At 58.6% G+C, this 25,207-nt stretch overlaps 1 protein-coding gene across 3 annotated transcripts; it reads right to left on the bottom strand.

Annotated features, from left to right (window-relative positions):
• Nucleotides 1–169: 169 nt before the first annotated feature.
• On the bottom strand, nucleotides 170–25,207 carry RCC2 (regulator of chromosome condensation 2). Of its 3 annotated transcripts, none has more exons than XM_061395443.1 (13): nucleotides 25,128–25,207; nucleotides 23,705–23,990; nucleotides 18,811–18,904; nucleotides 15,120–15,263; nucleotides 12,024–12,155; nucleotides 11,569–11,657; nucleotides 10,136–10,250; nucleotides 8,293–8,459; nucleotides 5,981–6,161; nucleotides 5,316–5,421; nucleotides 4,359–4,431; nucleotides 2,903–2,980; nucleotides 170–2,288 (listed from the first exon to the last, which is right to left on the bottom strand). In XM_061395443.1, exons 2-13 carry the CDS (start codon nucleotides 23,981–23,983, stop codon nucleotides 2,184–2,186), a joined length of 1,563 nt encoding a protein of 520 aa, XP_061251427.1. In that variant the 5' UTR covers nucleotides 23,984–23,990; nucleotides 25,128–25,207; the 3' UTR covers nucleotides 170–2,183. The 3 variants fall into 3 exon arrangements, with proteins under 3 accessions (XP_061251427.1, XP_061251417.1, XP_061251437.1); XM_061395433.1 differs by having other exon boundaries at nucleotides 25,018–25,199; XM_061395453.1 differs by lacking the exon at nucleotides 15,120–15,263 and having other exon boundaries at nucleotides 25,018–25,200.

Below are 25,207 nucleotides of genomic sequence, written 5' to 3'. Positions count from 1 at the left end.
CTTCCCCCGCCTCACCCTTAGCCAGCTGAGTTGGGCCAATGGGGCCTGAAGCCTCCCTGAGGGTCACAGGGAGCCTCCAGGGACTGCGGTGGAGGGGGCGGGGGGGCACATTGGGAAGCACTTCTGTGCTCTTCCTTGTTCCACTGGAAAAAAAATGCAGAAGCCGAAACAGAGCAAACAACGATGCCGTTTATTTAAAATGTTTACTCCGAGAAATATATATATAAAAAAGACAGTTACAGCACTAAACCAGGCACCTCAGCCGGACCACCTCCTCCTCCTGGGCTCCCCCTCACGCCCAGGCTCCGCGACATCTCCTTCCTGAGCCGCACCCGCTCCCTGGGCCAAGTTGTCTCCCAGTTCCCTGTTCTAAAGGGTTTTCCCAGTTAGGAAGTTCATTTTACAATTCTGAGCTCCAAGCAGTGACTGGGAGAGAACGGGGCAGCCTCATGTGGAGGGGACGTCCCTATCCTGCTCCAGCCCCGGCAAGGGGCCAGGACCCGGGTGGGCGCACAGCCCCAGGGAGCCGCACACTGTCCAGGAGCGCGGGCGCCAGGCCCGCTTCAGGAAGAGCTCTGTCGGGGGAAACTGAGGGGCTCTACGCGGGGAGGCTTGAGTCAGAGATGGTGGTTAGAGGGTGATTTGGACCAATCAGGTTAGTTTAGCAGAAGCTCTGGAGTTGCAGAAGCTTCTCCCCTGGACTATAAACACAGACGGCAGAGACGAGCGTGAAGTCAGACTAAACCTTAGCAAAGGTGCAGGCCGGCCTCCTGCCACGAGGCCTCAGGACTGGCCAGGACAGGAGCGACCACATCCCCGTGGAGGAGGGAGCCACCGTCAGGAGCGATGGGGCAGGAGGGAAGAGAAGAGGAAAAGCAACGACTAGTCATTTTTGGCATTTTAACATCGAGACAAAAATGGTAACAAGAGCAAAGCAAAGAAAAAAAACAATAAAAAAGACCAATATTGAACTTTCCCTTCCACCCAATCTCACACTGCACCTCTCTCCCGTCTCCCCACAAGCACCACTGACCTAAACGGCTATTTTAAAGCACCCAAACCAGTCCAGACCCTCTCGAAACCAAGAACCTGGCCACAGCCGCCGCCTCTCTCGGGTCCGAGCAAGAGGAGGGTTCCGGGAAAGGCACCTCGTAACTCAGGCAGCGCCAGGGACATGCTGGTGCGCAGGGCACTTGCGGGGAGCTGGTCGCAGCCTCTGCGCTGACTCGGGGAAGGGGACTTCTTCCACGATCCCAACTATTTGGTAGCACAGCCAAGCAAATGTGACTAGAGAGTTGGGTTCATGGAGCAGGAACCCGGGCCTCGTAAACAGACTGGGCTGTTCCAGCAGGATCCAGCCAGGGGCTCGGGATAAACACAGAAACACGAAGGCGATAAAGGCCGGGACACAGAGGATGAGCCTCCTCCGCGGGGACTCCAGAACGCACTGTCCTGCTGGTCAGCCGCCGACGGCAGGCACTGGCGAGGCGACCCCGGCTCTGGAACCACGTCTGTCCACCCCCAAGTCCCCACTGGTTCCATGATCACCTGGTTTTCACTTGGACTTCTCTGACACCTAAAGTAGATATAAATGGCTAAACACAGACCCACGAGCCCCCACCGGGGGGGAAACGGCAGGTTCTATTAATGTCACAGCCAAAAGGCAACGGGCTTACAGGCGGCCGGGGGAAGAGCAGAGCGCACGCGGCCGGTCTACAAGGAGAAGCAGGAAGGCGGCGGGGACCGCGGGAACCGGGCTGCCCCCCACGGCCGATGTGTTCTCTGAGCACGTGGAGACCTGTGCCAGGCGGCACCCGCTGGGCTCACAATGCTCACCACAATGGAAAGGGGTGTTTTTGAGAAGTGTACAGGGTGGGGGAGGGGGGGCCTAAAAAAAAAAGCCTAGATTGCTCAAAGTTTCTGCTTCTTTCGTAGGAATGGTAAGTCAACTATGAGCAAATATTTTAATTAAACATTGAGGAGGGGGAAAAAAAACCCACTTTGGAAAGCATACAGAAAAGGTAGTTGGCGTTGAATCACTTATAAAACGGAGCCTCAGGGAGTCTAACAGAAATGCACCTTCGGTCAACTTTTGCTTCTGAAATTCCTCGCTTGACTTCCCGTCCCAGTGCAAGTGGACATGCCAGCTGCCGCGAGAGGTGTGGAGTGGGGGCTCCGGGGCGTCAGAGGGTCCGGGGGTTGTACTCTGGCAGTTTCCTGATCTTCTCCTTCTCCGCCTCACTTTCGTCTCTTGCAATCACCAAGGAGTGTGAGTAGCCCATGGCCACCTAGGGGACACGGGCACCGGGTGGGCAAGGGCGCGTCAGCCACGCACTGGGTTTGGGGTTGACAAGCTCAAGGCTGACCGTGGGACACTGGGAAGCTAGGCTGGCCAGGGGTCAGCACAGAGGTCAAAGCGGAAGCACCTTGGAAAGCTCAAAAAGGCCCCGACTGAGGACCCCCAGTGTCGGTGAGACCGCCTCCAACCGTCTGGGCCCCCCCAGCAGGCCTGGACACCGACGGCCGGCAGAGGCCAGCGGCTCCCTCTGCCCCTCTGAACCACAGCCCTGCCTCGTGGGAAGGACAAGCCCCTCGCGTCTCAGTGACAAGGGCTGGCGCCCGCAGGGGCCTCACCCCGCCACCTGCCCCACAGCCTCGGGGGAAGGCAAGATGCAGACAGGAGCAGGCGCCCACACTGGAGCGAACTGGCTGTGCTGGGCATGGCCGGTGGCCCTCAGGGTGAGTGTGGCTCGCCTCTGTGCCAGCCTGGTCGCCCACCAGAAAGCCCCAGAGTGGTGCACAGGGACACGGCAGGCGAGACCAGGCAGCGTGCGGAGGGCAAAGGCAGACGAGCGCGGCCTGGGCCACCTTCTCTCCCTGCTCCCCAGGGCTCCCCACTCACTTGCTCTGTGAAGATGCCGTCCAGCGTCTTCACCTCCTGAGCTGCCGTGGAGGACTTTGGCTTGTGGTCCCCGTAGCCCTGGTGACAAAGAGAGGGGTGCTCGCGCACACCAGCCGGCAAGTGGCACCAGGGCAGCCTGCCTGGGCCTCCCAGGGACCCAGGGCCTCTGTGGCTAAGCCCCGCCGTCTCAGACCCGAGGCCAGGCCTGGGCAGCAACGGGCACCCCCAGGCGCCAGCAGGTGCCCTGTCCTAACCCCAGGACCGAGGTGCTAAACACGTGAGCTGTAGGGTTTCTGCTGCCTTCTGGGGAGAGTCCCCAGACGGCAGCACGGTGAGCCCGGGGGAAAGGCGGCCTCAGCCCCCAGGGCTCCTAGGCCGCACGTGCTGGCTGTCCCCTTCCCCACCTGTGTCCACGATCAGCAGGGACTCCAGGACATGGGACGGAGGGGCAGCCCGGGCCTGGGGATGGAGGAGCGGGGGGGCACAGAATACGTGCCACGGTGTGAAGGCCTTCCAGCCCAGCTCCAACAAGGGCCCCCACGGAGGGCCAGCTTCCTCCGCCACCAGCCAAGGGCCACACGGGCTCCTCAACTCTGAGAGGCTGCCCCCAAAGTCCACCTTGTTCCCTCCAAGTCTCTAAATCGATACTCAGAGTCTATTTCTGACAGATGCTAGGGACATCTCTAAGAACGGCCCGTAAAGACTGGGCCAGGTTCTCATCGCTTTCAAGGTTCCAGCATGTTCAAGGCCACCGGCCCTGGAGATGGCACAGGGGTCGAGAAGCACCCCACTGCCCCACACCATGGCAGGGGGACAGGAAACAGGCCTCGTTTCCAGCAGGAAACACAAGAGCCAGGCTGATGATCAAACCACGAGGACAGGCAGGCGTCAGGGTGAGCCCCGGCCCAGCTGTTCTTGATGAAGACGTTGAAAGTTCGGAACTCATCACGCCCAGAAGCTCTGGGTGAGAAGACCAAGTGTGTGGGGAAGGTTAATCAGTCCAGTAACTGAGGTTAAAAGCAGGAACACAGACAAACTTATTGGGAAAAATGAGGGAACAATGTCCCCAAATGACCTCAGAGGCTGGAAACCAGGAAGACTGGATACATGGTCACCGCTGGGCCCACGGTTTAGGAGGACACGCTGATCCTGTAGCTTGAAACCCTCTTGGGGAGAGCGAAGAGCAACCAGCCTCTCTCCTATCGCGTCATCCCACAAGTACCGTTTACACAATGTGAGGGGAAATAGGACCTGGAACTTCCCAGTTTCCACTAACAATGTGGCCAGAAAGGACTTTCAAAAAAGCACCTGATCTTTGAAAGCTGAAGCGACACCGCAGACCTGCATGCTATAAGGACACGGACCCACACACGCACACACCTCCTTTCTGCGCATTTTCAGGAGGCGGCTCAGGAGCCCAAGCGGGGCTCTGCCCACCAGGCAGGGGCCAGCTTACCAGCTCCCCGAAGGTCGGCGAGGGGCCCCAGCTGATCGTGCTCTCGTCCGCAGCCACGATGATGCTGCTCTTCCTGCAAACGGGCGCAGCCGTCAGCCCGGCGTCCAGCAGCCCAGCCCCGCACCCCACCACCCAGCGGCCCCAGGCGCTTTCGTGGGCTCCCTGAAGGGCGCGAAACTACCAGCATAAACCCAGCTGGCCCCACCAAGCCTCCATCTGCGCCAGCACAGCATGGGGCCAGGGAGCGCCTCCTGAAGCCCGCTGTCTGGAGCAGACCCAAACAGGAGAAGCCCTCAGCGCCTGGAAACACGGGCCCCCATCTCCCCGCCATGCCCACTCTTAGTCCTTGGGCCCTTAGGGCAGGAGGTCACTTTCAGAGCAACAAACACACTGGGAAAAGGAAGACACCCCAAACCAGGATGAAGAGCTCATTCCGAAGGGGTGGAACCTGCTGGACAGGAACCTGGGTGGGGCCACAGGTTTCAGATTATAGCCACACCGACCCAACCACCACTGAGCCACCTCCCCCAAACCTGGCAGGTGACGGACATCACCAAACTCCTCCCTAAGAAGTGCTACATAGCTCAACAAGTACCCTCAAAATAAACAGAAAACCACCGACTTAAAATCACTTTCTCAGTCCCACTGTATCACATTAACTTAAAATGTCCTAACTAAATAGGATTTTGAACCTGCACCATGGATAGAGCACATCAACTTTGAAAAGTGAAACCCTCAGTGACTTTCTGCAGCAGCAGGAAAGGGAGTCACCTGTCCAAGGACCTCCCAACGCCCCTTGCTCTGAGCAGAGTCCCTCCCCTCCAGACTCTGGAATTCGGGGCACCTGACACCCCAGTGGAAGAGTGGAGCCCTCTAGGAACAGGGCACCTCCTGTGTGTGTCCAACATGCCCAAGGCAGGGGCAGACGTCCCGCTTACGGGAGATACGGTCACGTACCCACAAGCTAGGCTCCGGATTCTCCAGCCACAGAGGTCCTGCACGGCCTTCGGGTACATGGTGGACTCCCGGGACGTGTTGGTGGCCCCCCAGAAAAACAGACCACCTGGGAAAGAGAAACACGCCCACTGTCACCGTCATCCCAGGAGCTGAGCGCCTCCTCATCTCAGCAGCATCGACGAGAGGAGGAGAGGAAGGGGACCCGCGAGGTCTGCTGAGATGACCCGCGTCATCTCAGGAGCTGAGCGCCTCCTCATCTCAGCAGCATCAGAGGAGAGGAGGAGAGGAAGGGGACCCGTGAGGTCCGCTGAGATGACCCGCGTCATCTCAGGAGCTGAGCGCCTCCTCATTTCAGCAGCATCGACGAGAGGAGGAGAGGAAGGGGACCCGCGAGGTCTGCTGAGATGACCCGCGTCATCTCAGGAGCTGAGCGCCTCCTCATCTCAGCAGCATCGACGAGAGAAGGAGAGGAAGGGGACCCGCGAGGCACGAGGGACCACAGAGAGCTTTGGCCAAAGAGCCTGGGCGGTTGACGAAATCAGGTCCCTGGTCTCAAACACGGCAGAGGCCACGGCCACTGGTCTCCCCAGTGGAGCACGCAGCCAGGCAGGGAAACCGGGACTCTGGACGCCATCCTCCCAAGGCCCAGACAAGGAATCACTGACCTACTTCACTGACGGCGAAGGAGCAGGTGTAGCCAGCGTAGATCTGGGACGCCCCACGCCCCGGGAAGTCGAACAGCTTCACCAGTCGAGGGACCATCTCGTCCTTCTGCTCGGCGTGGCCCAGCCGGCCGTAGCCTCCGAAGCCCCAGGAGAAGACCCGCTTCTGGGAGTCCAGGACCAGCTGCAGGAGGGACAAAGCACAGCGCTGGGATGGGACGCACAGGGGGCTGCTGCTCTGCGAGTCTGCGGCCGTGGCCGAGGGCCCAGGGTAGACACAGCGAGGCGACCCCTGCCTGCCTCGGACAGGGGAGGGGCCCGCCAGCAGCAGGGGGCACAGCCAGGACGCCTACTGCTTCCTCGGCCGTTCCTAAGACATGGCTATTCAAGGTGTGAGCCTTCCCCTTCCCCATGTCAGTGATGTCCCTAAGACACGGCTACTCAAGGTGTAAGCCTCCCCCCTTCCCATTTCAGTGATGTCCCTAAGACACGGCTATTCAAGGTGTAAGGCTTCCCCCTCCCCATTTCAGTGATGTCCCTAAGACATGGCTATTCAAGGTGTGAGCCTTCCCCTTCCCCATTTCAGTGATGTCCCTAAGACACGGCTATTCAAGGTGTAAGGCTTCCCCCTTCCCATTTCAGTGATGTCCCTAAGACACGGCTATTCAAGGTGTAAGCCTCTCCATTCCCATTTCAGTGATGTCCCTAAGACACGGCTATTCAAGGTGTGAGCCTTCCCCTTTCCCCATTTCAGTGATGTCTCTAGAGCAGGCCGCCGCACTCCACTTCCTCTTTCAGCCCTGACTCAACTGCAGACAGAGCCCCGAGGAAGAGCCCTGCCCACCTTGCATCCTTCTTCAGGTGGGTTCACATCACACAGCTGATGTCCACCTGGCCAAGGCGCAGTGTGCGTGGTGACAAGTCACAATTTAACCCATCTTCACATGCACCCCAATGTTTACCGTAGCATTCCTTACAACAGGCAAGACGCGGAAGCTGGATGGACAACATGGAAGACGAATGGATAACACAGAAGCTGAATGGACAACACGGAAGCTGAATGGACAACACGGAAGCCGAATGGACAACACTGAAGACGAACGGGCAAACGAGGTGTTTGCGTGGCAGCCTGGACGGGAGGGGAGTTTAGGGGAGAATGCCCCTGAGATGAACAGAACACTGTTAACCAGCTACACTCCAGTGTAAGATTAAATAAGTTAAAAAAATTTTTAAATTAAAACACCAATTCCTCTTCTGGAAAAAAAAAGGATACAAACGCTACGGACTACGACTCAGCATCAAAGCAGGACTGTCGTCTGCAGCGGCCGGAGGGGCCTGGAGGCCATCACAGGAAGTGAGACCAAGTCAGGAAGGGAAAGCCACAGGGCATCACTGGTCCAGAACACAACGAAAAGCAGCTCATTTATGAAACAGAAGCAGGCTGACAGACCAAGAGAGCAAACTCACGGCGACCACAGGGGAAGTGGGGGGCAGGGGAGTAAATTCCCAGTCTGGGTTAGCAGACACACACCAAGGAGACAGCCAGAAAGGTCCTGCTGCAGCGCAGGGAACTACATCCGGTGTCCTGTAGCAAACCCTCACGGGGAGGAATACAGAAAAGAACACGGAACGCGTACGACCCCTCTGCTGGAAAGCATGAACAAGCACAACGCGATCACCCAGCCACACTGCAATGAAAAATCCATCTTCCTCTCTCCCGTCTCCTTGACGTCTGGTGTTTGGATCATGTAAATGTAGAGCCCATAAACATGATTTGAGGTCAGAGGCGTGAGTACGATCCGCTTCTTCTGACACGCTGTGCGAGCAGCAGCACTGGACGTGAAGGGACTGAGACCGCCCAGTCCTGAGGTCACGCAGCCAGCTGCCCACATACAGAGACTGACCCGTTCCTCAACGCTCAGCAGGACAAGGAAGACGAGCCCCAAGTCCGACGCTCAGCCATTTGCAGGCAACTGAGATAAAAAGACGCACACACACACATTTCATCGCCTTGATCCGAATTGACCTGTAAGTAAACACCCTCAGTGCCTGAACCCATTCAATGCCCTGAGATACCATCAACCTGGAAAGACAGAAGACTAAAGATAGAAACAGAAAACCCTTCTGTTTGAAGGGTTTGACCCCAAGCTAAAGTCAGTCCACTCAGCCCCGTCTGTGGACGCCATGCAGAAGCTGGCAGGTGAAAATGATGCCCCCAGACATCCGAGGGTGTGCGCCCTCCAGGCGGCCAGGGGCCGTTATTTGCTTTGCAAAGCCCAGGGTCTCCACTGAGGTGAGAAGCACTGAAGCCTTACCGTGTGGTTAGCGCCGCAGGCCACATCCCGCACCACCACATTCGGGACGGGCAAGATCTGGCCGTCTTTTGTCTTCTCGATGAAGATGGCCACACGCCGGGGCACTAGCTCGCAGTCATACTCTATCCGCTGCGCCCGGGCAATGAACTTGCCGTCCGAGTTGTGTCCTGCAGTGACCACAGAGGTAGCCATCAGTCAGCCGGGACCAGAGTGCAGGGCACCTGTCCAGTCTAGCCGGGCCTCACGGGGACTTTGGTCAGCCAAGGTAGCATCCTCCTATCTGAGGCATGTCCAGGGCATGGAATTGATATTGTGGGTTGAAAGCAGTTACTTTAAAAAATGAACAGAAATCAGAATAAGAAACACCCAAGGGCACGGTCCCTAACAGGGAGATTTGTGAAAAACCTCTCTGTCTGCGTGGCTAAGGCTGGGCTGGGGCCAGACACGCGGGAGGCTCTCATACCCACAGGCTGGTCTGCTCCGTGCCCACGCTGGGGCCTCCGGGGGCCTCCACGGGCCAGAAAGGCCAACCCGTCCCCAGCGACCCCACATACTAGAGTGGCTGTCAGAACCAGGCACGCTGTCGTCTCTGCTGCGCTGACCCAGGAAGTCTGTCGCGGGGGCGCGTGCACAGCGCGGAACTCAAGCTCTAACTCCCCGAGACCACCGTGGGTTCAGACAACGGGCCTGAGGGCTTGTTCTCCAGCAAGCTGGGGAGTTAGGACTAACGGGCTCCAGACACAAACGAGGCCAGTCCCGCAGGGCCCCTCCAGCGAGGGTACCAAGCCCGGGCGTCTAGGCATCCGCGCCGCAGCGGGGGCGGGCGCCCGGGACTCGCTGACGTTTCAGCGGCAGCCGCCATCGCCGTCGCCAAGGGCGCCTCGCGTCCCCGAGGGAGCAGCTGCCCGCCGGCCGCCCGAAGAGCGGGCTGCCCAGCGGAGCCAGGCGGCGGTCCCGGAAGCAGGCCGGAGGCTCAGTTCCGGCGCCTCGCCGGCCAGCACCGGCACCCACGGCCACGGAGAAACCTCCGGCAGGCTCTGGCAACTCCCTGGCAACCAAGAGGCGTGTGCACGGGGCTGTTCCTGCTCTCTCACTTCTGACTAAGGTATATTTAGTTTCACAAAGGCGCTGTTCCGAGTCTATTTATGCCGCCTCGCATCCGCGCGCCCGGGGACGCGGAGCCCGGCAGCCCCGGCCGGCCGGGCGCGGAGCCTGCGCGCGGGCCGCGCGGCCAGCAGGGGGCGCCCGCGCGCGGGGCTGGGAGGCGCGGGGGAGCGAGCACAGAGGCCCGCCACTCACTGCCGGCTCCTTCTGCGTTTGACTTTTCTACTCAGTGAAATGCGAGTCAGCTTCATCCCTTCTGTTTAGGGGTGAAAATCCGGAAGGGAATCCTACTTTGAAATGACTTTGGCTCTTCCGTATACCTGAAACAGTGGCCCAGGCCAGGGCGCTCAAAACAACCTTACTCTTGTATAAGTTCCTCACTTTTGATAAAGGCAAATCTTTAAACATGAAAATGAATGAACAGAGGTTTGATTAAAAATTGATAAGGAAAAGAAAAGCAAAACCTTGAAATCCTTTTATACAAAAATGAATTCCCAAATGAGAAAAAAATCCTTGGACAGACTCACGCCCTGACTTTCATTAAGGCAAGTCCCCGTCAGACTCCGCAGCCCCTGAGTTACGACAGCTGCTCCACAAACGGGACATCCACGTAATGGATCAAGGCCATTATCTGCGATCAATTACCCACATCTCTACCATGTGTGTGCAGCCCCGCGCTGACTGCTGGTTCTAAACATACAGTTATATTACAGAGCTTTTTAAAAATGTACTTGCATACCCAGCTGACCATATTCAGGGCACCCAAAGGAATAGAGGTTTCCTTTGCAGTCCATTATCATACTGAATTCAGCCCCACAGGCCATCTTGGTAATTGGCTGGCCGTTGTACATTATCTGAAAAGAAAAGACAGCAGACTTGCAGACATATTTTTTTTTTAAAGACTGATAAAGTCTCCACAGGTTGGTGTGAAACAATTACTAGGCTACTAAGGATTTCTAATGGACTCCACAATGCCACAACGCTGAAGGCAAGGCTTTGCACATATGTAAAAACACACGCAGTACAGAATCCGTTCACAGATGGCAAACCATGCCGCTGGGCCTCTCTAACCCTCAAAATGTCTAACATCGTGCCTCACACCTTCTAGTGCCCAGTGAACGCTGAATTCAACTGACTGGGGGTGTGGGCAAGAGGGTACAAGAAAACAGAAGCTATAATCACATTTAGTCCACAGATTTCCCTCCACTCACCACCTCGGATGTTAGGCGACTAAAAGAAAAGCTTTCATAAGCATTACTACTAACCAGTAAAATGAACTGGTTTACACTCTTTTTTACTACCGTAAAAGCTGCTTGCTAATTAGCCTTAATTGAAAGTGTGAATAGGAAATGTAACGGTTTGAAATTAGGAAGTAGAAGACAGCAAAGGCCCTGAGTAATTTAACATGGGGTTTGGACACAAATCTGACAAAGCGCTTAAGACTCTCTATTGCAAACTAATCAGCCTGGGGAAGCCAGACTGGAGGAACCAGGGGGCGAGGAGTGTCAGCACTGCAGGAAATCGTGGGGAAAGGCGATGAGACTGGGAGGGGGCGCTGAGCCTCGGGCTCTGACCCGGCCTGGCTCACTCTGAAACCATCTCATCCCACTGCAGAGCAAATGGCTGACAAAACATTTCAAAAATCCTCCAAACGACAGGTCTGTTTGTCCAAGGTCTCTTTTTAAGACTAAGACGTCAAAGTCCCTCCCCTCAAAGATACTAACAAGCCTCCTGCTGCCTTATGGCAGAAGTTCAATATTTAGGTATAAATCCCAGCCCCCAGCTGACTCCAGAGTTTTTCAGGAACAAGAGATGGCCTAACCTATTTGTGTGCTGAGCACCTGGCAAGTCACTTGTTATGAGGTCAAAACTCAAAAGTATTTTCAGACAAAGACAAATCACATCCATGGAACAATTCTCACTGCAGAGCAGAACAGGCTTCAAACAGGCCCCTGGAACAAATTATTTCCAGTCAGAATAAAAAACTGTTTCTAGGGCGTTCTTCAACTGTGGCTGTCTATTAAACCCGATCCACTCAAAAGCATCGAGACCTTGCTTTTAGAAAGGAGCCAGCAACTCAAACAAGGGGGAGAGATGCCTGATCTTCCCCTCGAAAACCCACCCCCGAAACAAAGAGAAGCAAAGGCCCTGAAGGCGGGGCGCGGGCAGCACCTGCGCGGGGCTGGGGACGGCGTCGGTCTGGTTGCCGAGGCCCAGCTGCCCCATCTTGTTCTCTCCAAAGGCAAACACGGAGCCCGTTTCTGGAAGGAGAGAACAACATCGTTAGCAAAGGGAAAACAATGCTGAGGACCCTGAACAAGACTGAGAATCAAAGACTCTAAAATCAGAAAAACAGCTCCTTTGCCAGGAAGAACGCAAGTGAGACAATTTTCCACAAGGGGGTGGGATAGACACCTCAGAGCAGAACCACTGCCCGGCACAGACCCTCCCATAGCTTTGGCCACTGACACCCGTGGGTGTAGCTCATGATGCCTTGAGAAGCTGCCCACCAGGCTCCCTGGGCATCCTTATGATCGTGACAGTGAGTCAAGGGGGCAGCGCCACCCCCAACCCAGCTGGACTATTTGGCCTCTGACCCCATTTGGAGGGAAGTGGCCCTTCCTTACCCGTCAAGGCCAAGGTGTGGTTCCTCCCACACGCCGCAGACACGATCACCTCGTGGCTGAGCCCCTCGACGAGTCTGGGGGCTTCGACTCTCTTGGTGTCGCCGTGGCCCAGCTGCCCCTTCTCATTTCGCCCTGTGGGTCAGGAGCAGGACAGATACAGTGGGGAGGAGGAGACAGGGCAGCCAGAGCAGCTGCAGGGCGAGTCGGGGTCTCCCAAAAGGCGCCCTCCAAACCTACAGCTGAGAGCCGGGTGACAGCAAGCCCAGCTCTGCAGGCGATGCCAGCCTTTCAAGGCTGCCGGGTGGGGTTGGGTTGGGTGACCAGGTAAGATGTGCAGAGCTGTCCCTAGAGTCACCTCTGTGCGCAGCCGCCAGCCACCACCTCACCTGCTCTGACCCTCTTTTCTGGGGCAGGGCTAGGACCCATCCTGGCATTTTCGTCAGCTCTGTCCTCCAGGGAAATGATATGAAGCAGGTTCAGCCAGGACGTCACACACGAGCAGACAAGCTCACGGAAACTCACAGCTCTCGCTTCTCCCCGTTCCTGCCAGACGCCAATCCCTTCATCTGCTCCACTCCAAGGTATTTTAAGACAGTAACACCTGCCTCACAGGAGTCTGACTCCCGCAGTGCTCCGGGCATCTACCATAGACCCCGCACTTCTCTCCTCTCCAACCCCACCTCCTGCTGGTCAGCCTTCACAGGACCCTGAGCCATGTGAACCCCAGCAAGGGCCCAAGGTCAGAACACAGAGCTCTGACACAGGCTCTCCTGGACACGGGTCCACCTCCGCCTCTGGCTGGCTGTGCTGGCATGGACTCGGGGCAGGAAGGCTCCAGGAGGCTGGGCCCTGCCCGGCCCCCTGCACTGCACAGCCCCCACCCCCTGCACTGCACAGCCCCCAGGGCTTCCCAGGTGGCACAGTGGTGAAGAATCCGCCTGCTAATTCAGGAGACGCAGGATCGATCCCTGGGTCGAGAAGATTCCCTGGAGGAGGGCATAGCAACCCACTCCAGTATTCTTGCCTTTAAAATCCCATGGACAGAAGAACCTGGCGGGCTACAGTCCCTGGGGTCATAAAGTCTCCCATGACTGAGCACAACACCCACATCCAGCCCCTAACAGAGCCTTTCAGCTCCAAGGGAACAGGGAGGGCTGGGTGGACCAGAAGGCTGGCCTGCCCTTCACCTTCCCTAAGTTTTCAACTCAGGTCACAGTAGTTCCAAATCTAAACAGCTTGGTGGGCCTCTCCCAGGTCTCTCTAAGAACCACACTTGTAAATAAACATTTTGGGAGATTTTATGGGGCCAGAAAGCCAGGCAATTTGGAAACCGTGGGAGGTTTCCATATCCTTTCCCAACAATGAACTCTGACCTTGCAGTCATGAAAGAGGGCAAGGAAAGCCACAAAGGCGAGCCCCAACTGGCCTGGACGGGGCTCAAGAAGGGGTGACTGGCTGCCACTACGAGAGGAAAACCATCCTCGGGCTCTGATCACAGGCTCCAGGAGGGCAGAGGGACACCAGGTCAAGTGGAAACTGCCCAAGTTCACTGAAAGGCGGGAACACGCCGGGGCGCAATTCCTCTACAAACACGAGGGGCCCGGGTGGCCGGCACGTGCAGACCCCGTGAGTTCCAGGGCCCTGCACCAATGCTCCCGGGCGCTGGACTGGGCCCGGGACCTTCCCAGGCCTCGGGACACCCCCTGTAGCTTGTCCCCCCGGCCCTGCCCCGCCCCACAGTGACAAGTGTGCTCATGGGACACGGCTGGGTTCTGGGGCCAGGTCAGATGCACATCTTTTACAATCATTCTCTGCCCACAGGGTCAAGAGAGGGCACATTTTCAGAAACACCACGAGTGAAATTCAGCAGAAAGATGAGAAATAAAGACACCTGACGTTGGGGACCCCGACACATAAGGCTGCACCCAGAGCTGGGGACAGTGAGCAGGAGAAGGGTGCTGGGGGAGAGACCTCGGTGCCCCCCGGGAGGAGGGTGCTGGGGGAGAGAGACCTCGGTGCCCCCCAGAGGGCGCTGGGGGAGAGACCTCAGTGCCCCCCGGGAGGAGGGCGCTGGGGGAGAGACCTCAGTGCCCCCCGGAGGGCGCTGGGGGAGAGAGACCTCGGTGCCCCCCGGGAGGAGGGCGCTGGGGGAGAGACCTCGGTACCCCCGGGAGAGAATGGCAATCGTGCAGTGCCACTGTGTCACCAAGAAACTACAAAGTTTAAATTTGGGCCAGACACGCTGCTTAGCTTTTTTCCAACAGAATCACAAAATTAGCAGAGTGCAGGGAAGACAACAGATGTTAATGTATTTGGACTTTGGTACAGCCGCTCATGAAATTGCAAAAAATGGTTCAAACAGCCCAAAATAAAAATGCAGTCATATGGACTCAAAGCTAGCCAAAGGGCCAGAAACAAAGGGTGAGGATCAATGCCAACACCCCCCGCGGAAAGAAGAGTCCCAGAGCCAGCAGAGGGCGTGGAGGAGACAGAGCCTCAGCCAGAGCCTGCACGAAGGATCTGCAAGAGGGATCCGGCACTTGGCACCGAAGCCCCCTGCAGGGGACCCTGAAATGAGGGAGGTGAAGACCCAGGGACAGCTCCCCCCGCACCCAGGCCAGGGAGGCCAGGAGCAGTGATAGCAGATGACTTCAGGAGAGTTAACTCAACTCTCTGGGCAAATGGAATAAGAAACTGCGGAACAGCCCAGCAGAGACTCGGGCTGTGTCACCGCGTGGCGGATGTAAAAGCTGGTGGCATTTAAAGTGGCAGGAACAGAGGTCTACGTCATACTGTGCTGGGTGCTGGGGGGGACCGCAAGCCTAAAATAAAATAGGATTCAGTTCTAGGCCCCTCGATCTCAGAAAGCTGCAGGTTCAGGCAGAACGTTCGGGAGAGGGCTGCTTAAAGAAGAGGATTCCGAGAAAGCGGGGGCAGGAGGGCAGAGACCAGTGGCGTGCTCTGGGGGCAGGCTGGCTGGGCGTCGGGAAGAGGACACACAGGAGCAGGGGCAGCTGAGGGTCTTCACCCAGGGGACGGAGGACGCGAGCCCCCCGGCGACCCCCTCCGTGAGTTACCGCGACCCCAGGTACTTACCCCAGCTCCACAGCTTCCCTTCCGTGGTGATGAGGAGGCTGTGCGCGGCGCACGACCCCGAAACCACCGTCCGCACCCGGACCCCCGACAGGCACCCGTACCTGTGGGGCCCCCACAGGTTCTGACCCAGGTTGCGGTAAGCAGCTGCGGGGAGCAAAGGACCGCGCGTCAAACACCCCCAGAGCTCAACTGATGGGAGAGCCGCCCTTGGGTCACCACCCGCTCCCCCCTCCAATACCCCCTCGGGGGCTCCAGGGCGGCCTCAGGACACGGCTCGCGTCTCTGGCCCTGCCTCGCCCGGGACGCTGCTGCCGACCGAAGACAAGCGCCCTCCTCCCGCAGCCCGGGGCTTGCAGACCCGCGTCTCCCTCCCTCCGGGGAGGCCCCGAAGGCCCCGCCCACCCCGCAGCCTGCGCTGGGAGGCCCTCCCTGCCCACAGGCCCCTTCCAGCTCGGCCCTTCCGCGCCAGCGCGGACTGAGCCTCCTTCACCTCCCTGCTTCCTGCCCTGAGCGCGCCCCACGTGCTGCTCCAGGAACAAGGCCCCCTTCACAGCCCCACTTCGCCTTCCTAGTGGACAGGGTGTGGCCAACTTCTGGCCTAATTCTCTCAACTGGAGGCGCTCAGACAGAAAAGCGAGCTCGTTTCTAGGCCTGTGGTGACTTTCATGAAATACTGCTGCTGCTGCTGCTGCATCGCTTCAGTCGTGTCCGACTCTGTGCGACCCCATGGACGGCAGCCCACCAGGCTCCGCCGTCCCTGGGATTCTCCAGGCAAGAACACTCGAGTGGGTTGCCATCTTCTTCTAGCTGCTGCCAAACCAACCGTGTCAGACTGACCTGGAGGCAGGAACTGACTGAAAGGTCGACTTGGCCGTCGTGCACCTGGCTCCAGGGGGAGTCTGTTCGCGGGCCCAGTCAGTCCCCCCGCCGAGCGCCCCGCCAGCAGAGGGCGCCAGGCCAGCCTCTCATGCACTCACACGGGGCCTCGGGCGCGGGGCAACCCACCCGGTACTCGTGCCTGGGGAATCCGTGGACAGAGGGGCAGGGGCAGGCTGCAGTCCGTGGAGCTGCAGGGAGTTGGACATGACTGCAACCAGCTTTCACTTCCACAGCATGTGGCGTGTGTGTGCTCAGTCTGACTGTGACCCTGCGGGCTACAGCCCGCCAGGCTCCTATCCATGGGATTTTCCAGAAAAGAAACACTGCAGTGGGTTGCCGTTTCCTTCTCCAGGGGAGTCACACGGGCAGGGTCCCACAACAGTGGGAAGTTCTCCAGCACGACTCAGGACCCCCTGGGCTTCTCCACCTGCAAACACTGCTCTACTACTAGAAGGTGAGAGGAGACCCAGCAACTTCCTGGGAAAAGCACATTGGAAACAGCAGCCTTCACGCCTGTGCTGAGGGCGGCTCATCACGGTGGCGTGAGTGCTGGGCACCATGTCTGTGGACAACACACAGGGCCGGGGCACCACGGCCGACCCAATGGCCCTAAACGGACCCTCACGGTTGGTGGAAGGTCTGATTTGCCAGAGCGTCTTCTCTGGCTGAGCTCCACAAATGTCAGAGGCCAAGATGTCATCAGTTCGTGAGAGGCAGGAGTTCTCAGGGCCTCCCAATGAAAGGCAATGCAGCGGTCCAGGCAAGCGGGCCAGGCTGGAGCTCACTAATGCCCGGGCCCGGGCCGAGTCGGGGAGCACGCCATCCCTGTGCCGTCTTGAAAAGGGAGGAAGCAGCTGCCTGTCTGAGGCCCAGCGATGCGTACCCGAGGGCAGATGGGCTCTGGACGGGAGGCCGCTTTGCTGGGGGGAGGCTGGGGCAGGCGGTGAGACCCTCCTTCCCTTGAGGTTTGGCACAGGTGGGAAACCTATTTCCCCCTCCCTTCCCTTCATGTCCACTGGAAAGTTCATGGCAGCCGAAAGACACGCAAACACTTAAAAATTTTCTTTGTTTCATTCAGAGGGAGAAACATTTGGGAAGCAAAGGTAGGCCTGGGAGAAGACAAAAAGGCACTCTTAGAGCGAGGCCGAGCAGGGCGCTATTCCCAAACCAGACGCTGCCCTGCTCTGCCAAGGGCTCCCCTCTGGAATCTACTTCCTACTCAGGGCCCCGAGCGTCTCTAGTCGCAAACACAGGCCTCTCATTTACAGAGCAGCTTCGAGAAAATGCAGCACCTGCACAGGAGCTGGCAGGGGGACTGATGCTGTCACGCCCCGGGAGAGGCGCCAGGTGCCACCAGCCACCAGGCAGCTCGGGCCCAGACAGCTGGGTCCTGAAGGCTGGGCGCTGGCCCCAACAGGGAAGTGGCTCAAACCCATTTCTAACTCAGCTGGACCCTGAGTCACCAAAGCCCCCGCCTGCTGTTTTCATGGACTAAGATGATCTCCAATGCCTGCCCTGAGGCCCCAGGGAGTGTCAGCGTGCAAATATTTGTTCACTGGGCAATGCTGGAAAGTACTTTGGGAATCTTTCCAAGTGAAATCAAGAAGCCATAAGACATGGCAAAGCGCCAGCCTCACTCCTCTTGGACGGGCTGGTATTCATCCCAAGGAAAGACACCACCTTTCAAAAACCATTTGGGGACCAAGATACTTCTTGGGACCTTTCCACTCCCAACTCCAGATTGTTCCTTATTCTGTCAAACCCGTTTCTGCAACCATTTGGCAGTCTGCAAAGAAACATGAGCTCTTCTGAAATGTCTATCAAGTTTGACATTTGACATGCGACCCATGTTGAGGACACTTTGACATTCCACAGCACCAGCCTCTCCGTTTTAATGAAGCCAAGTGACATGGAAAGAAAAACGGGAAAAAAGTATCAATGCTTATCTGAGGCTAATATTTATATTTTTATCTCAACAGAATTATCAAAACCAGAGTTGTGCCCAAGTGAGAGTCCTGCTGAAGACCTGGGTTCAAACCCAGTCCCATCACAGAGTGGCTGTGTGGCCTGGGCCAATCATGTGGCCTCTCTGAGCGCCTCTGTAAACAGCACCTACCTGGCGGCGGCCATCAGAACCACACTGGACACACGCACGCGGGGAGCACTCGGTCGGTGACAGTGCCTTCCAGTTCCAGACACGGTTCATACCTTGTTGTTTAGGCACACCAGAACCACGCTGGACACACGCACACGGGGAGAACTCGGGCGGAACCACACTGGACACGCACGCGGGGAGCACTCGGGCGGAACCACGCTGGACACACGCACACGGGGAGCACTCGGGCGGAACCACACTGGACACGCACGCGGGGAGCACTCGGGCGGCACCACACTGGACACACGCACACGGGGAGCACTCGGGCGGCACCACACTGGACACGCACGCGGGGAGCACTCGGGCGGTGATGCACGCGGGGAGCACTCGGGCGGTGACGCACGCGGGGAGCACTCGGGCGGTGAGCGCCTCCAGCTCTAGACACGGATCTCACCTTGTTGTTTAGGCACACCAGAACCACGCTGGACACACGCTCGCGGGGAGCACTCAGGTGGAACCACGCTGGACACACGCACACGGGGAGCACCCGGGCGGAACCACGCTGGACACGCACGCGGGGAGCACTCGGGCAGAACCACGCTGGACACGCACGCGGGGAGCACCCGGGCGGTGACGCACGCGGGGAGCACCCGGGCGGTGACGCACGCGGGGAGCACCGGGGTGGTGAGCGCCTCCGGCTCTAGACGCGGTTCTCACCTTGTTGTTTAGGCACTTCTTTTCGACCAATCAAGTCCCAGTTGGTCGCCCCAAAAATCAGAAGCTGCCCTTTGCACTTAGACCCTTCAAGTTTCTAGAGAGAGAGAGAGGGGGGGGGGAATTAGCTTGCAGTGCTGCTTCTAACTTCCCACACCTGTCCAACGACAGCAGCAACCAAGATAACAGTAATAATGCAACATGAATGCTTGCCCCCAGAGGCCTGCACAGCAGACAGAGGGGCCTGGCACAGCCATCGCTTTCCCAGTGGAAACTGGTGAGCGCCCAGCAACTCACCAGTCGAGCCCAGGCTTGGCGTTATCCTTTGATTTCTCTTTAAGATCTCTTTGGCTAAATACTGCAAAAGCAGCCAAATGACATTCGCCCTCTCGGCTCTGCAGATTGCCACACAGGTGTCTGCAAGAGGCCTGCCACGGTACGCAGGGAGCGCGTTAAAGCCACTGTCCTCGGGGCCAAGGCGGCACCTTCCCAACATGAGCGCGGCGAGCCACACGTGCACCTGTACCCTGGGGCCCGGCGCCTCCCCACCCTCCCTGGGCGCTCCTGGCCACAGCAGCGCCCTGGGTCCAGGGCTCTACTGCAGGGAGGAAGGGCGGGCGGGCTGGGCGGGCCTGTCCTCGCTCCTGGCCCAGAGCCAGGGGCTGTGGGCCAGCACACCTCTGTCCTGAGGGCCAGGCGCCCACCGTCGGGGGAGCACATGCCGCTTCAAGAGGCTACTGTCCAGTCCCGCCTTGGATTCACTCTGAGATCGGCCCGGTACACTCTTTAAGGCCAACCGTTTGTCAGAATCACTTCTGAGTCTCCACTCGGCTCCATGCAGGCCAGGGGAGCAGTTACTTCCTGTTCTGCTCTCATCCTCCACGCCATCATCGTCCCAGGGCGTGAAAGGCAAAGAAGGGGTTTTCCTTCAGTTTAGAGAAGTTCTTGGAAGGCTTTGAGAAGAAACAAACCAAACAGCTGCAACTCCAGTCATCTAACCCTATGCGCTGACCGCCCTGGCAAGGCGTCCTGGCAGCCCAGCGTGTGTGTGGTGGGGGCGGGGGGCCGGATTCCACTTCTTGGGGAACTCTGTGACCTAACCTGACGTCACAGGCACCCCCCGCCCCAATCCCATCGTGCTCGCTGGCCTGGCCACGTGCAGGGGCTGGAGGCAGGCAGTCCATCTGCCGTCTGCGTGCAAAGGGCCACGAAGCAGCCAGGGCTGCAGAGCGACTCTGCCACATTTCAATTATTCAGAGAATGACCTTAGCTGGGGTAGTCCACCCCACAGCAGCCAGACTCCGATTACTTGAACGGGAGCCGAGTTTCCCCCAGTTATCTCTCCTTCTTTGTTTAACCGGCAGCCCTGGCTGGAACATTGCAGGTCTACTGCAGGAGACCAACAGCATCAGGAGACCATCAAGCCCCCGTGGATGCAGCAGCCCCGGGTCTCTGCCTTCATTACCAACTTGCTCTCCACTGTTTCTCAGGTCCGCGTGGAGGGGCAGCAGAGACTCGGGATGAACCTAAGCACCATGGAATGAGCTATCAGGCCAGAACAGTGGACAGAAGAGACCGGAATTGCCCATGACCCCCTAGGCGGGCAGAGACCGGTAAACCGCTCCATACCACGGTCCGCTCGACACACTAACAGGCCACGGCGCTGGCAGCCGCTGTAGGACCTGCAGTCCTCCAGAACTAGCGCCATCACCCTGGGCAGAAGTGTCTCCCGTGCCCTGGAGGTGCCAGCAGCTGCATGAGTGGCCACTGAGCCAGCTGAGCATTTACACAAACCCCCAAGCCTTCGGGGGAACACAAGGTGCTCTGTGAGAATCCTTGGTGAACTGGTCAGCTGTGTCTCCTCCAGGGTCAGTGGTCCTGGAAGGAGGGTGAGCGGTACCCGTCTGGGTTTTTAATGCCATGGGCCTCATGGTTAGGGTTAATACAACATTCACACGAAATGTTGTATTATCTACCTAACTCTCTGCTGTAGGCTGCCTATCCTTATTTCTTTATTATTCCATTCTTCCCTTCACATGACATGAAATAAAAGATTCAAGTAAGGACTGGAACTCCTCTAACATCCCTTAAAGATCACAGCCCAGGTTCCTCTTTGCCACAGAGCTGCACCTGCACACTCGTGGGGGACCCCAGACGTGGAAGGGCTCCACGCAGGGCACCCCAAGGACGGCTGCCAGGGCTGTGAGCCCCAGAGGGCCCCGGGCCGCCCAGGTGTGACCGGCCTTCGCCGTGGGGCCGAAACTGGTTTGTAGCTGCCATCAGCAGCCATGCTGCCAGTGCCTATAGATCACGTGGCAGAAAAGCTGGGCCAACAGTCTCCCACCAGGATGGGTGACATTTTGTGGGCCGCGGAAGAACGCCACGGCAGACACACGTACTGAACTTCTTCAGTCAACAGAGTGGGGTTTCTGGTCCAGCACGACGTTTACCGCCCTTGTGCGAGAAGCGTGTTTACAAGACTGAGAGTCAGCCGTGAACATACATGCATTTAGAAAGCTGCCGCTCCCGGCAGAGGGAAGACCGTTCAGAGACAGGCCAGCAGCAGCTCCCTAGTGGGCTATCAACTGAAACAGGCTCCAAGCTCAGTTTTCAGCTGCATCTATCTGGTCCTTTCAGATGAGGCAGAGTTGTCTCAGGGTCCACAAAACCTGAGCAACCCAATGCTGGACGAACTACAAAGACCTGGACAGCTGGCGACACTCAGCTGTCTTCCAGGAGTCACCCAAGGCTGCTCACTTTACCTACAGGGTTGTGAAGTTCACAGGGAATTCAGGCTGCACCGACACTGGAGGATCGGAGAATGCTCATCTGATACAACCACATAGAAACCTGAGGTCCTCGGAGAGAGCATTTTCCGAGACTGAAATGCTAAGAATGTTTTATACACACAGCTTCTCCTCAAGGTGACTCCGTCCCTCAACCATATTAGTATTTGGGGTTTATCTTTCACAAACCCAACATCTGCAGCTTTGTTAACTGAAGGCAGCATGGCTTCAGACAACTCCTGGCAGCTGCCCTCACGCAAACCTCTTTCCAAAAGTCCCGGAAGGCAGCGAGGCTTGTGAAAATCTCAGTAAAAAGCCTCTTTCTGAAACGAGCTGAGGACGGTCGCTGGCCTGCAGAAGCAGACAGGATTCCCAGGGCTGCTTCCTGGGTGCTTGCCCTGGAGTCCAGGAACACACCCAAGAGAGGGGCAGTGCCCACGAATGGCAAGGCACTGGGAATGCAATGGGGGCAGCCTGGCCCTGGCCTTGACCTTGGACCAACTGATGCTAAAAGGAACTTAAAGGCTGAGCTATGAAACACTGAGGAGTATCCCTCGTCGGACCCTCAGTCTCTTGCGTGCCCTGAGCCGAGGACGGGGTGCTGGCCAGCTCACTGCACATGCTCTCCCCATGACTGCCTCCTGGGGTCAGTCTCAGCAGCAGGGTTAAGAATCCCCTACTTCGGGATAACTAAACTCACTGCTCTGAAACGCCCACTGTTTCCACTGGAAGCACTGGCCTTTCGCTTCCGCTCCCTCCGGGCTGGAGGGAAAAATGTCCAGAGTCCCGCACAGAGGGTCATGCTTGTCCCTGCGCTCCTTTTCTCAACACATTGGCCTGGGCTGGTCCCCAAGCCGAGGTGACACATTTCATCACCCTCCTCCACCATCCAACACACTGACCCTTCTGACGAGATGGCACTTACAGAGCGTCTCTTCACAATCTGCAGAGGTGTTAAGGATGACATCAGGAGAAAAAAACCCTGAGCCCAGTGGAAATCTAGCTCCATGTGATCTTGGGTCAGGCCCTCAGACTCTGTGCCCCAATTTCCTCACCTATAAAGTGGACCTAGAAGGGCACGGTTGTTAACCATTTAAATACTGCCTGAGCTTCCCTGGGGAAAATCACGCTGGTTGGGACTGAGAAAAGGATTCCTCCAGACCGTGACTCTATAGTGCAAGTTCGCACTATTTGGAGTTATCTGAGCATCTGCTGAAAGCTTTGGCCCTCTCCCTAAACACATGTCCCCCTGACACCAGATTAAGATCTATGGCTCTGCAAGGTTTTGCAGGCACATGGACTGGTCACAACCTTAACTAAGATTGGAAGATCCAACTCTAACGAGCAAATTAAAGCCCATTCAGGCCACGGGAGGTGGAGGAGAACCCTGTGTAGAGCCCACACGGAGCGCCCGGGCCCTCTGACCATGACCACAAGCGACGAACAAAGCTCAGACACCTCTGGGGGGGGCGGGGGGGGGGACCTCTTCCCGACCTCGGGGAGGGGGAGGGCTCTCCAGAGCATGCGCCCTCGCGCCGGGCCCCGGAGCCCGCCACCCCCGCCGGCGCGAGACCGCGCGGAGCCGCACGGGGCATGCGCCGAGGCCGTCAGGCCCCGCCCCCCCGGAGCGCCGGAGCCGAGGCGGCGGGAACCTCAAAGCCCCGGCGAGGATCGCCGCGCCCCGGGAGCGCAGACGGGACCCCCCCCGCAGCACCCGGGCTGCCCGGCGGCCGCGGGGGCCCGGGGACGGCCGAGGGCGCGCGCCTCCGCGCCCCGCGCGCGCCTCCGGCCGGAGACAACTTGCAGAAGTCCCCTTCCCGGCGCGCGGGGGAGGCGGAGGGCGTCCGCGGGCGCGGCGCCGGGGGCGGGGCCCTGACCCCCGCGGGCGGGCTCCGGCCGCCCCTCCCCCGCCGGCCCGGGGCGCGCGCCCCAACGGCCAACGGCCGCGCGGTCGGGTAGGCCCCGGCCCGCGCCCTTTTGTTGCGCGGCGGCGGCGGCGGCGGCGATGATTCAGCCCGCGGCCTGCGCCGGCCCCGCCGCCCCCGGCCGGGACGCGCGGTGACGCGCCGCGGCCCCCGCCCGCCGCCCCCCCGGCTCGGCCCCGCACTCACGACGCGCTCCTTGGTGTGCTCGGGCTCGGTGATGACCGCGGCCGCGCCGCCAGCCTTGGTCGCCGCGGGCCGCGCCGCGCGCTTTCCCCCGCCGGGGGCCCCGTCGAGCTCCAGGCCGTCCTCGTCGCCGCTGCTGCCCCCGCCGCTGCTGCTGCTGCAGCGCTCCGGCCGCTCGCGCTTCCTGCCGGCCGGGCCGCCGCGCTTCCTGGGCCCCGCACGGGCCGTGCCGTTGCCCGAGCTCGGCTCCTCCCAGGCCGCCGCCGCCTTCTTCCTGGGCATGGTCGCGCTGGAGGAGACACGGGGCAGCGGCGCACAATGGACGGGTTATAAAGCGCGCGGGGGGAGGGGAGCCAGCCGAGCCCGCGGCCTCCACTTCCTCCCCTGCCCGCCCCGAAGTGGCGGCCACGGGGCGGGCGGAGAGGGGGCGAGCCCGGAGGAAATCGCGCCGCCTCCGGGGAATCCCGCACGGGAGCCCAGGTCTCCGAGTGCAATCCGCTCAAGCAAAGAACAAATAAATGGGAAGCCCCCAAGGCCCATCCTCAAGTTAGCTTTGCCCACATCGCATCCTAATTGCAGCCCGGTGCCCAAAAAAGTAATGGGAGAGAAAAAGGGAGTCTCTGGTCCACCAGGTTTTCATTACAGAAGGCTTCGGGGCACTTCAGAGGTCCCCTTTCGGCACCTGGGGGGTGAAGGAGCTTACCCCTCTCTGGCGGCCCCACCTGCTGCTTTTGTCTCCGCGACCCCCTCCCCAAGCCCACTCAAATGCGCTTCTCTTCACCGCCCGCCTGAATCCCCAATTCTGCTCCAGCCAGGGGGTTCCGACCTCCGGCCCTAAGGAGCCGAACCCCTCGGAGTGGGGGGGCTGTCCCCCGCGGAGAAGTGAGGAGCGGCGCGAATAAAGCCGGCCCCCAGCCCCAAACACCTGCTCGCAGACACGAAAAATAATAACTTTAATGGTGCTCTCCTGTCTCCCAGCCCCTCCCCGAGCGTGCGGCTCGGCCGGTCCCCCGATCCCAGCTGCCGAGTGGCCGGCTCCGCCGCTACCTTCCTCAGCGTCCCCGCGCCTCAGCCCTGTCTGCCCTTTTTTTTTTTTATTGATTTTGAACAATGGGATCTCTGTCTGTCTCCGATTAAACCACGTGGATCCGCCTTCCTTCCCCTTTTTATTCATTCAATTCCCCCATCCCCCTTCCCCATTTTTTTTTTTACCATTTCTCCTCTTTAAAAAAAAAAAAAGAGGAAAAAAAAAAAACCCAACAAACTTTCCCAGACCCCACAAACTGATCGCTGTCGATTTCATTTTCAGCCCCTACCTGCTCAGAGTAATGAGAAACCGGACAGAAAAAGGAAGAGGCGAGGCTAAAAGACGAACCGAAGGGCTTTTTTTTCTCCCCGGCCCAGACGAGGGCTCCAGCCCACTCACCAGATACACTTAAAATGTAAATACGAGCTTCCAGAACAAATGCTACAACACAAAACAGAAACACATGTGCGGCCGGGCGG

The sequence above is a fragment of the Bos javanicus genome, chromosome 2 (genome assembly GCF_032452875.1).
Source record: "Bos javanicus breed banteng chromosome 2, ARS-OSU_banteng_1.0, whole genome shotgun sequence".
NCBI classification, from domain to species: domain Eukaryota; kingdom Metazoa; phylum Chordata; class Mammalia; order Artiodactyla; family Bovidae; genus Bos; species Bos javanicus.
This window is presented reverse-complemented; position numbering and strand designations above follow the sequence as displayed.

Excerpts from the sequence above, each read along its gene's own strand:
- RCC2 (XM_061395443.1), bottom strand. The coding sequence starts at position 23,983 with ATGCCCAGGAAGAAGGCGGCGGCGGCCTGGGAGGAGCCGAGCTCGGGC. Across the intron at positions 15,264-18,810 it reads AGAAGTGCCTAAACAACAAG|CTGCTTACCGCAACCTGGGT; the intron begins GTGAGAACCGCG and ends TGCTCCCCGCAG. Across the intron at positions 5,422-5,980 it reads CTTCGCCGTCAGTGAAGTAG|GTGGTCTGTTTTTCTGGGGG; the intron begins GTCAGTGATTCC and ends TCTCTTTCCCAG.